This window comes from Diabrotica undecimpunctata, chromosome 1 (genome assembly GCF_040954645.1).
Source record: "Diabrotica undecimpunctata isolate CICGRU chromosome 1, icDiaUnde3, whole genome shotgun sequence".
Classification (NCBI taxonomy): domain Eukaryota; kingdom Metazoa; phylum Arthropoda; class Insecta; order Coleoptera; family Chrysomelidae; genus Diabrotica; species Diabrotica undecimpunctata.
The window spans coordinates 163,929,221-163,942,179 of NC_092803.1; the positions used below are offsets into that span (position 1 = coordinate 163,929,221).

At 33.2% G+C, this 12,959-nt stretch overlaps 1 protein-coding gene across 1 annotated transcript in view; it reads right to left on the minus strand.

The window, feature by feature from the left end:
* The window catches only part of LOC140432478 (uncharacterized), a 76,659-nt gene extending 72,318 nt beyond the window's left edge, over window positions 1–4,341 (minus strand). Inside the window, exon 1 of the mRNA XM_072520391.1 lies at window positions 4,070–4,341. Coding sequence (XP_072376492.1) covers window positions 4,070–4,199 — 130 coding nt within the window. The 5' untranslated portion in view covers window positions 4,200–4,341. The remainder of the gene's footprint in view (window positions 1–4,069) is intronic.
* Between the last annotated feature and the right edge of the window lie 8,618 nt (window positions 4,342–12,959).

The window sequence follows — 12,959 nt, forward strand, 5'->3', positions numbered from 1 at the left end:
CACATACTTGGAGTATATCTATATATCTGGATTTCTAGAATTTAGGTAATGCTACTTCTTGGCAATATTGGCGGACTCATAAATGCATCCATGAATCAGCAAACAAAACTTTGAGACAGTATAAAAAAAGACGAATATAAACAAATTCGTACTAGTGAGAAGAAGAAATAGAAATGGATATTGAAAGAAAGATAAAAAATACCAATTATTTCTAAGCTCTCACAACCACAAAGATGAAATATCACATACAGATAGAATAGAAGCCAGAGCACAGAGAGATATGCTAGAAAAAACTGTAACATGGAGAAAAAATTGTGACCAAGTAAATGCATAACTTAATTGACGCAGGAGAATAAAAAGCTGGAAATTAATTAAAGCTCTAGGATATAATAACAACAGAAAGATAATAACAACATCTATTACATCATTGAAATGGGACGACAATTTCAAGGAGGAAATGTAACAATTGAGTCGGCAGAGAGTCAGCCGGCGCTCTGAGGATTACTTTTTTGACCTAAACTCATCCTCCACTGGTAAATTGTACTTATATCTCCTAGACCAGTTTCGTGGATACAGGAGATGTTGTCATTCATGTCAAAAAGTCAATCTAAACTTGCATAATAGAATTAAAAAAAGGATGTCGACCAAAATTGTGAAATTTGAAAAATTGGAATATTGAACCATCATTTAGTACCTTTATTTGTATCTCGAATAAAGTACCAGCCTTCTAGTGGCTAGATACAAACAATAATATGTTGGCTTATAGGGTAGTCCTTACAGTAGAGATGACCTATATAGAAAAATGCAACCAGATGTGGGGTAATACTGCACCTTGGTTGCATTGGTGGTGTGTTGGCTAAATCGTGCAGGACATGATGCTGATAGAAAAGGCATTCAGGCATCAAGTCCGAAAATCTTTTTAGGCCATAATAATAAAGACTTTCTCCAATGTATTAAAAATTATACTGAAATGATGGCATCTTCTGAGGTAAATCCGGAAGAAAACTGAGCCTACTTTCGGATTTCCGCGTGAGGACTACTTAATTGAGAACACATTTACAGGTTAGAAAAATCAGGATAGAGTATTGAAATCTTAGAAGTCTTACAGGTAAGAATGTGGAGTAATTAGATGCGCTTAAAAGAAGGAGGATACAAATTTCTTGAATTCAAGAGACTAGGTGGAAAGGACAAAGGGCAAAAAACTAGGTGAATGATACAAATTGGGGTATGTGGAAAAAAATAACACTACGAATGGAGTTGGTACAATTGCTGATAGTGAAATGAAAGGTAACGTAGTAGAAGTTGTAAAAACGAGTGATATAATATAAGTAACGAACAACTAATATAAGTAAAAATTGTACTTGGTAAAGAAGTATTCAATGTTGAGTGTATGCTTCTTAAACATGGTTGGGTGAGAATGAAAGAAAAGCTTTCTATGATCAATTATAAGACATTTTAAGTGATATTTCATTAGAGAGCAAAGTCATAATAGAATGTGATTTTAATGCAGATGTGGGCCAATCCAAGACAGAATATGAAGTAATACATGGAGGACTAGGCTTTGGAACTAGAAATAAAGCTGAATATGATATGCTTGAATAAGCAACAGCATTATATTTGATATTGTTAATACATACTTTCAGATCATTTCATAGCAAGAAAAGAAGATATACATGAATGAAGGAACTGCAAGGTAATAGTTAGTGAGGCAGTAAGTCAACAACATAAGTTGCTTTTGCTGAACATCGAAGTAAAAAGCGAAACTTGAACAAAATATCGAAGAGGGCCACAAAAAATCAAGTGGTGAATGTTAAAAGATAAGAAAAAAAGGAATATTTTGGGCAAAAATAGTAAAACAATGTGTTGGAACATAAAAGGAAGTTTCGGAGGTGAGTTAACGGAGACAGTAACAGCATTGGTAACCAAAATAATAAACTAGGAAGTGGTTCAAGCACTTAAAAAAAATAAAGAAAGGTAAATTAATTGGACCAGATAATATCCCTGGGGAAGTGTGGACAGGATTAGGAGAGACAGGAACAAGTTGTCTAACATTATGGAAGTGGGAAAAATGTCAGACGAACTAAAAAGCAATATATTAGTACCTGTTTACAAAAACAAGTGAGATATACAACAAAGGTTAGTTACACTCTAAAAATATGAAAGAGAGTAATTGACAGACGGATACGTGAAAAAACCAAAATAACCAATTATCAGTTTGGCTTTAAAAAGTAAGATCAAAATACAGGAATAAAGAAACAAACGCTCAAGTGGTATTTATTGATCTTGAGAAAGCATATAATAGACTTCCTGGAGAGATTCTGTGACAATGAGAAAGGAGTCTGTAAGATTGTGAGGAATATGTGTGAACGAGTAATAACTAGTGTTAGGACAGGTGTAACTGAATTTTGGGCAATTAAAAAGAAAGAGGTGCAACAGATGCATGTGGCGAAAATTAGAATGGTTAGAAGGAGCAGTGGAGTAATAAAAAAGAATAAAATTAAGAATGATTATATTAAAGGAAGTCTAGGGGAGGCACCAATTGATGCCAAATGAAAGAGCATATGTTAAGATGGTTTGGTCATGTTTAAAGTCGAGACGTTAATTACACAATAAGAGTCTGCAGGTTCCTGGGACGAGTAGTAAAGGATGGTCAAAGAAGACCTGGGGGAAGGCGCTAGGCAGGAAAATAGAAATTTATGGAGAAATGTAATTAGAGAAGCCAACCTGTATAGGGATAAAGGCAAAGAAAATGATAATACATTAAGTATCTTTATTTAAAGTGATTAAAAGTTAAGAAGATTTACAAACATATGCTTAATACTTTTGGCCATCAAAATTCTTCTAATGCTGCCATAAAAAAATTGGATTGCAAGCTCCAAGAGAAGTAAATTATTCATTGAAATGAAGACTGATCGGAAAAGCCAATTTCTTTATCCACCCCGGTAATATCGATGCAATTTATGACAAAATTTTATTAGATCGTCGAATTGGGCTAAAAGAAATATTTGCGGCACTGAAAATTTCATATAATAGTGCCCATCACATAGTTGGCATCGATTTGGAGATGGGAAAAATTTCTGCAAAATAGATTCTCAAATCTCTAAATGTTGACCATAGTGCAAAGATATGATCATCATATTCGATCTGTGCTCAGTTTAAAAAAAGATGCAAATATCTTAAGCCGTGTTGTTATTATGGACACAGAAACAAAGCTGCAGTCGATGGAATGAAGACACTCTTTTCTCTTCAAGGCCTAAGAAATTTCGAATACAAAAATTCGGTGCTAAAGTTCTTGCTTTAATTTTTTTGGGATAGTCAACGAGTAATAAAATTATAACTGATGTTTGAATAAAGATAGAACGACTACTATTTTAATGGGAATAAACCACAATTGAAGGTTAAAGTAGACGTTTCAATGTCCACTTCGGAAATCGTTCTCAAAATACGAACATTAATGTATTTATTAATGTTATGAGAACGATTTCCGAAGTGGAAATTGAAACGTCTAAAAACTTACTTTAACCTTCAATTGTGGTTTATTCCCATTAAAATAGTAATTAGTTTAAAATGCCACAAGAAAATAGCTTCAGAACAATAGATAGAACAACAACTGAGAATTACTATTCGACGTAACTGAACACTCTAAGAAACAAAAATATGCAAACATGTCGCTAAAAGTTGTCCAAAGGTAAAACTCTAAAAGGTCGTAAATTTTCTTCCAACGAAGGGGCGATAGAATACTTTGAATAATAAATTACTGTGACTTTCAAATTTTGTTTGATCCTACGGGAGGCTAAGAATTTTTTAATACATCCTCGTAATTTCTGAATTTAGGATAATTGGAAATAGTTACCTACGAAATCACTTCTTAAGAATATTTACAGTATCAATTTATTTATACATTTATATATATATATATATATATATATATATATATATATATATATATATATATATATATATATATATATATATATATATAATAATATTACATTTTATCTATTATTCATATTTAAAATGCTTAAGTAATTTGTAAATTTTATCGAGTAAATAAAGGTTGTTTACTTACCAAAAGTTGTATTGGTTATCCTATTTAGAAATGTAGTTAATTTAGGTTCTTGAATATCAACATTAAATTGTGTATCTACGAGAAGAAAACCAGCGAAAAGGCACACGAAAATTGCATATGTGCGCGACATTTTTAATTACTTGTATATTATCGATATTTCTAAAGCAGCCAACGATTGGCTAGATATTGACTTTTTCCGCTAGATACAGCCGTTGTTATTTCAAATGAAACCGAGAGTGCAACAACGAAATACTGATACCAGAGGTATCTTGGTCGCGAAAACTTAAATTTAAACAAAGAGAGGAGGGGTTAAATACTGAGAGCAACGCTTGCACATCGTCGGTTAATTATTGTTGTTCGTAGGGACCCCCTAATTTTACAATTTCTTTTGATTACGAGATGTGTATAGTATACGTAACTGCCATTATGATAAATACCAAAGTGAGTATTTCGTTCGCTCTGAAAGTGATCTACAAGGTTGAATTTCAATTAGCTTATATATAGGGTATAAAGAAAATATAGAGTAAAATCATCAATTTTATTTTGTTTTTTGTTTTTTTATATATAAAAAATAATTCTGTCTCTTAATTTTAGGTAAGCATCATTTAAATTACTTACAGTTGTAGTAAGTTCTAGTTCATCGTCACTCTCATTATCGGAAACATTGAATACCTGTTCATTTTTTTTTGAATCACTAACACAACTAGCTAAGTTTACTTCAGGATTTTTCGTCAATAGGGCTGCATAAATCTCTAGGTAGTTCAAAAAATTTTCAACTATATGACTTTCGCAAAAAGTTGACAATGGCAAATCATCTTTCAGGCCCTGTAGCTTTAGATTTTCCACAATTTGTTCTCCATTGCTATAGCTTTTTTTTTAAACCGCACCTAATGAAACACTTTTCAATTAATTTGGTTGAAACGTCTCCCCATGCTGTCACAATCCAAATTAAGGTGTTAGCAATCGTTATAGACTTCTTCAGTTCAGCCGTTGGTAAAGAACATTCTATAGATGATAACATTCTTCTCATCAAGAACCTCCTATACAGGGATTTAAAGTTTTTAATTATTCCTTGGTCTAACGATTGACAATGTGCTGTAGAGTTGGTGGCAAAAATATTATCGATATGTTAGATAACTGAATATCCGGATGGGATGTTGCGTTATTTAGGAATAAGAGAATTTTTCTTTTTTGACGTTGCATTTTTCTGTAAATTTGTGCAGCCAATCTGTCTGAATATCTCTGTTAATCCAGGTCTTCTTGTTGTAGTACCAGTCGACTTGGAGTTTATCAACATGAAATTATTTAAACATCGAGGATTTTTAGTTTTACCAATCACCAAAGGTTTTTTAAATTTGCACACAATAATACGGCCAGCCTTTTCTTATCCCATTTACCTCCAGGGCACTTTTAATTACGAAATGTAAAAGTTTTACTTAGTAAGGCTCGACAATACAGACCAGTCTTGTTAGCGTTATAAATATCTTCAGGTTAACATTTGCAACTTCTCAATGTTATGCCTCAAGCAAAACTTGTCAAGTCAACCATTGGATGCTTTAAGATTCAAATTAAGTTCTTTCGCCGCGTCTAAAGCTCTTTCTTTTATTATCGGTCCAGATAAGGGAATATTATTACTTCTCACTTTACAAATATATTACACAATTATCGAATCGATTATCGAATCGAATCGATTATCGACTCTAATCGATTATCGAATCAAATAGAAATAAAAAAAATAGAATAAAATAAATTAAAGTAAATTGAAACCTAAATTTTAAAGGGAAAATTCCCAGTGGTTGGCTGTATACCATAATCTTAAAAAACTTATGAAAAAAAAATGACCACCAGAGTTGGTTGTTACCTCTCAGGGTATAAGGTTCCCTTTTTTCGAGCTGGGAAATTATACATTCCCTTAAAAAATGTAATTCTTTATCATCGACCTAGTGTCTTATTAATTAAAATGTTAGTTACTCAAATAATGTAATTTAAGGCATCCGACCTCATCATGTGGCTAGTTCCAAATACTATATAGACGTTTTTCACTGAGGATGACCTTATAGGATCGAAACGTTCTGCTTAGACGTCTTGCTTAGACGATAAGAAAGCTATTTTTTCTTTCCTCGGTCACTCCCGGAGTGTCACATCCCGTTTTTTATTTTTATTTTTATCACGGAAATTTCACTTGCTAACGACCTGGTACGCTCTGTGGATTTGCTGCGAATTTTCTATCCTGTTGGATCTTGCTACCAAATCCATGATCCTAACGTTTCCGTTCAGTATATTCGAAAACAATATTGCGGAACGAGCCGAAACCTGTTGGTACGGATAATGTAAATTAGGGTTCCGTCGTTTTCTCCTCGTTGTTTATTTAGGTATTTGTTTGATTTTGATACAAAATATTTAAAAAAATAATTTTCGAGGTTATTTTGTCATTTATGCATGTGTTTTTATTGCTTTTGTGACAATTAATCACGGAAGTGATAAACAATTAGGACCTTTGCACGGAAGTGATAACTCTTCTTTTGTAAAAATACTCTTTGGTTTGATATATATGGCTTCGTTAAATGTACTATTTTGTTTTTTAACTAAAGGTGTAATTAAATTTATAATATATTCAAACTGAATCCTTTTCATTCTAAAATATCCATAATATTTTTCATCGTCATCAATTAATTCTTTGTATAAAGTCCAATACTCACCTTCCTTTTTCCTTTCTTTTGGCATTGGATGTACTTCAAACCTTCTTTTTATACAGTGTTTCTTTCTTCATCGTTAAGTAGAAGAGCAATTGCACAAGCGTAATTTTTGTCGAGAAAAGCGAGATCATATCTTCACAGAACCAAACTGAAACGTTTTATGTATGAAAATGTGAACGTGCAGTCCGATTACTGGACTGGAAACGCTACGTGCCGAAAACTATACGTGCATGATAATATGCAGCGACCTTTACGGTTTCCTCTTACCTTCTTCATCATTATGTCTTTAATTAAGTTTTTCTCTACCGCAGAATACTAGGCCCCAAAGCCGTTGGTCAATAACTGGGTGATTGGTAATACCGGCAATCACTCGTGAAATGTTTACTACATCAATAATTTTATTCATACAATTGTCGAAATAAATATCTTATACTTAGTTGCACCTAGCTAGAATGAGGTAAAAATCATGTGATCTGTTTAGTGAGCTCGAAAACATAGGTTTGTATTTTGAGAACGATTTCCGAAGTGGAAATTGAAACGTGAATAAACTTACTCCAACCTTTAATTGTGGCTTATTCCCGTTTAAATAATAATTACTTTAAAACGCCACAAGAAAATAGTTTCAGAACAATATTAATATAATATGCTTTCATTTGTACATTCATCTCAAGCTACATATCTTATCCAAATCATTCGAATTTATTTTTTATAGATTAAAACAAAATTTACACCTATCGTCTTCATGTGAAAACCGAGAACCGAAAATTGGTTAAAAAATAATATCAAAAAATATATATCAAATATCAAAATGTTTATAGTGACCTACTTTAGCTTATTATATAATACCTATCTAATAGTATAACACATAAATCCTCTTTTCACATATTTATATTGTCATTGCAAGGCTGATCTAATTGGATATTAAATTAAAATATATTAACGTATTATTATAAATTACACGCTTTATAGAATATGCTTACATAAAATACTGATGACTAGTCTTACTTACACAAGTACGATATTAAAAAAAGTAATTGTATTTTGTTTTCAGGGTAAATGAAATATCGTTTTAACAGGATGAGTGCCGATCGCTCCGATCAGATCGCATAGAAGAGAATCGCATAGATAACGTCGCTCAACCTGATTGAAGTCTAGGCCCTCGTGTACTGACAACAGGTCTTTCCATCATAAAATAGTGTCAGCCATTTTTATTCGTACAGTTTTTTGTAAACAAACATTTAAAGTTAGATAAGAAATATAAATAACAATAAAATGCATGTGAACACATAATTAAGATAAAAAATACCAAAGGAAGTCTAGTTATTAAAAAAAAAAAGAATTACGAAAAGAAAAAAGTACTTCAATTTGCACATCAATTGATTATTATTATGATACCTGAACAAAAAGGAACAACGAAGCGATGTCGTTATGGAGTATGTAAGAGTGATACACACTAGGGTCGTTCGGATATTTTTTTTATATCATATCGCTATAGTTCGCAAAAGTTGCGATTGGTATAGACATTAAAAAAGCATTATTTTTTTTATTCATTTGTCTTCCGATCGCGCAATGCCATCTAAGTTAGCAAAAAATTGTGAAAAACCTTAATTTTTCATGTTTTTTTTTAAGCAGGCCAGAACGTTTTAATTATGTCCCTATACCATAAATTAACTACTAAAAGTATGTAAAATTAATATATATATATATATATATATATATATATATATATATATATATATATATATATATATATATATATATATATATATATATATATATATATATATATAGTTCGTCCCAAACCCTTCTTTCAGTGCGTCATAGTTGATCAAATTCTCTCTAACACATAAGCTAGAAGTGACAGAAAAATACGTGAGTCTGTGATTATTATACATAGAACTTAGAAAATTATTTATCGTAAAGCTAATTCTACTTCTGGATGTATAATTGGTGGGGGTTTAGAATACGCTAAATAGATATCCAATCAATGATGCGCATAAATATAATTTGACGCAGATTGTCTCGATCGTGACAGTACTTTGACAATGCCAACTGATAAAATGATAGTTGTCATTCCAGGTTAGTATTATCAGACATTTTACATCGAAAATTTAATTTTGTATTTATTGTCATAAAAATATTTTAAATATGCCGAGATATATCGAGAAATAACAAAGACTAATATTAAAATTATTAAATTATTTTCAATTAGAAAAAGAGAGATTACGATCCTGCAACTGTCAGATTTAACTAAAATGTCATGCAATAATTCTCGACATTCTTAAAATCCTATATGACGTCAAAATTAGTGACGCACTGAAAGAAGGGTATGGGACAGACTGTATGCATTTATAATACATTTATTTCATATATTCCGGTCGTGCAAGATAATAAAAAATGAGTAAAATTAGTAGTTTTTCCAACATTTCAAAATTTGACTGTTTAGTACATTTTAATCATACGACTTTTAGAGATGCTATCTTCTTCTTCTTTCAGTACCCTGTCCGATTATCGAACATTGACGATCATATTGGCAATAATAACTTTGTTTACGGCGGCTCTAAATAAATTTGGGGTGATCTCTTGATACCATTCCCGGAGATTTCGGAGCCAGGATGTTTTTCGTCGGCCTGGGCCTCTCCTTCCAGCGATCTTACCCTGTATTATGAGGTGTAGAAGGTTATACCTCTCTGGATGTCTCATTACATGACCGAAATATTGTAACTTTCAAATTTTTATCGTTTTTGTTCTTTCTGTACTCTTTTTCACTCGATGTAAAACTATTTCATTTCAGAGATGCTATAGTTTAATTCTATTGTAATAATATATTTAAAATCCAAGCATATAAGATAAACTTTGAAATTCAAGTGGAATTCGGTCGCGCAGATTCGTCAAAAACAGCAAGCTATCGAAAGGAGCGGCGGAAGTGCCGAATGTCAGCGATCGCAGCCATTATCTTATAATATTTGGTATTTTTTTTGTTTCAATATTCAACTGTTGGTGCAGCTCTTCGCTCATTTTGTTTACAAAACGACCCAGAACTCACCACGGAGAGGTGACTGCACTTCGAGTTCCACCCACACCCTACCCAACCAACCATCCAATGTAGGGCGTGTTATTTACAATATGTTCAAATTTATTTCGCTTTCTCTATCTTTCTTTATGTTTACTTTCTTGTCTTTATCTATCGATAGACATTGAAATACGGATTTGTGTGAAAAAGTTGGCATCGCTGAGCGTGACAGTAATGTGGTTCTAATATAGCCATCTCTGGAACTGTGTCCACACACTTTACTTGAAGCTTCGGTCACTAGCTTAACGCATCTTTCAACTGCCTGTGTATGGCATGGGAAAGCATCTATACTCATAACAGGCTTAAAATCAATGCTCACATACTGTTTTATCTCTTCATTAGTCAATGTTCTTAACAGTGGAGGAGGAGCTAGTGTACTGGTGTTCCTATCGATAATTTCGTAATACTCTTTAGGTTCAAAGTTTAGGGTTGGTGGTTTAAAGATTCTGATAGAGTCACTTTACATTACTTGCTTTGCCTTCATGATACGCCTGAAGCCTAGCTCTCGGATATGGTTTCTTTTATCAGTTACCATAGCCAAAAGTAAATTTTCAGGATGGGCAAAGTAAGCATTCCGTTGTAAAACAGGATCAACAACTTGAAGAAGCTCTTCTGGTAAGTACCTTGTAGATTCAATGGTTTTGTAAACATGTCTAGGCCCGTGAATTTGTGGTTTATTTTTATGACAAACCACATAGGCATATAACATTTGAGAATGAATGTGACAATCTCTCTCAGATTTTCAGAAGGGCTTGACACACTGATGTATAAACGCAAAACTCGGTTTGCCGTAGTAAGCCATCTTGAATGTGACATTGGGCCAGGATCACGTACTACAAAGTCTTCTGAACAATGTCCTGACTTGATGACTTCTGATATCTCAAGCAAGTATAATTAGTCCTTGCTAAAAATACGCTTGTCAACTGTTGGAATCTCACAGTCAGTAGGATTAAAATCAACAACTGATAGTCTTTCACAATCAGGTAGGGCCTTTCCAATCGGTCCGGAATATCCTATTGGGCCGGTTATATTTCCATGTTAGTGTTGGAAAAGGTGGCGGAATGGCAGTTCGTTGTAATGGAGAAGACAAATACTCCATTGTAGGGGTCTTCCCACATGTGACTCTATTTGTCGTATTACACCATTTCTTAAGCACGTATTAATAACAGTACCGTCACATCCAATAACTTCCAATTTGTCAAGTAAAAAGCCATTTTCTGATAAATAAGACGTGATGCTTTTGGCTATGTCGGTTGCTGAGCTTGAAGAAGGATAAGTGTGTCCTATGTAAGTGGAGCCTGGCTCCTGAATTAAAGAGTAATGCTCCTCCTTATAGGTTCTGCGAAAATGTTTTCTGCCAGTTTTTTCAATTGACAATGTAGGTATTGTCTTTTCGACCATCAAAATAAAGACCATAAAATTCTAAACTTATATCATTTTGCAAACAAGCTCTCATACAGGTTTCTCTCTTCAGACTTTACTCTTGTCTGTAACACAAGAAGTATCTGATCCATTAATCAACCCAATATCTTGCAGCACACTTGAAGCAATAGCAGCCGCAGCGCGATCTAATACACCATATCGGTCACTGGTTACAGCAGTAGTGTTCAATGAAATCCTCATCTGCCACTGAGGCTTGGCTGAAGAAGTTGAAGGCTCTGGTACAAAGTCTTCTGGAAACGTCTGAATCTGAATTATTCATCTGTACTTCAACATTTTTGCATGTTTCGGAACATATAGGTCGTTTCCTTTTATACTTATTCCGTATTATTCTATCAGTTATTCGTTTGGTTTCCTTAACATCCAAAGACCCTATTTTTCCAATGCCGTATTTTCTTTGCAAGTACATTAACCTTAATTCCAAAGGTGGAATTTTTTTTTCTTTTTCACAAATGCAGTTCACACTTACCAGACATCAACATGTATCTGACGATTTCTTACATGAACAGTCATTAGCAACAATTACACATTTACACGCCGCGATATCAAAAAGAGAGCATCCTTTCTCCTTGAAATATTCGAGTTTAAGTTTGAATGCTGGTTTATCTTTGTCACGATAAAATGACTTTCTTAATTTACTGTATGATTCGTAGTAAGAACTAATTAGCTGGATGACTCTGTACTCCGTAACAGTTGGGATCGAGGCTTTGTTATATAAACCGATAATTTTCTTTGCCACTGTAGAGGTTACTCTTGAAAAATATCCACTCTTGTTGTTTATTGTCACAGCTAGGTTGAATCTCTCTTGAAAGCAGCAGCGAAGGACATCTTCATGAGTAGGAAGCTTGTTGTGTAACAAGTCTCGTGGGTGACCAAAAATAGGGCACTCAAAATCTTTTCTAGTTATTGTACCTATACCAACTTTCCTTGGCACATCCACTGTATCAATGACTGTCGTGTAGAACTATTTAATTACGAACACTGAACGCAAAAGTAAACAGAAAAATACGGACTTAAGCACAACACAATCTTGTACTACTCGGAATAGCGTCATGAGCAGACAATAGCCACAAACGATAATGGCTGCCATCGGCTACGCGTTTCGCTGGCATTCGTCACTTTCGCCTCGCCTCTCAGTAATCTGCTGTTTTTGACGAAGCTGCGCGACTAAATCCCACTTGAATATCAAAGTTTATCTAAAGTTGATTCGTTTAGCAAATTCCCTTGTGTCAACATAAGCACGTGTTGATATTCGCCGTCTCATTCGTCAAGAGGCTATTAAATATAATTTATTGCCTTAAGCCAGACAGATTCTCATGTTACAGATCCACACTTGCCAGCATGTTTAAATTCAAATTGTATCGTGTTGATTTTTAAGTTAATATATTGTGTTAAATTTATGTTATAGTTATTGTTAAGTTATTTACTGGTCGTGTTATTTTATTTATTAAAGTAAATATTTTTAAAAATCAATAAAAATCACATTATACACATCAGTACGATTCTGTTTGGCTTTCACGTGCTTCTTATTGACGATTGGGAATTTGTAAAATGTACGGGTTTCTTAATTTGATAATACGACATTTGGGATTTTTTTAATAAAATAACTTTGTATTATGTTTTATAATAACTGAATATCATAATGGAAATTGATAAACATTGAGTACGAAATATACAGGGT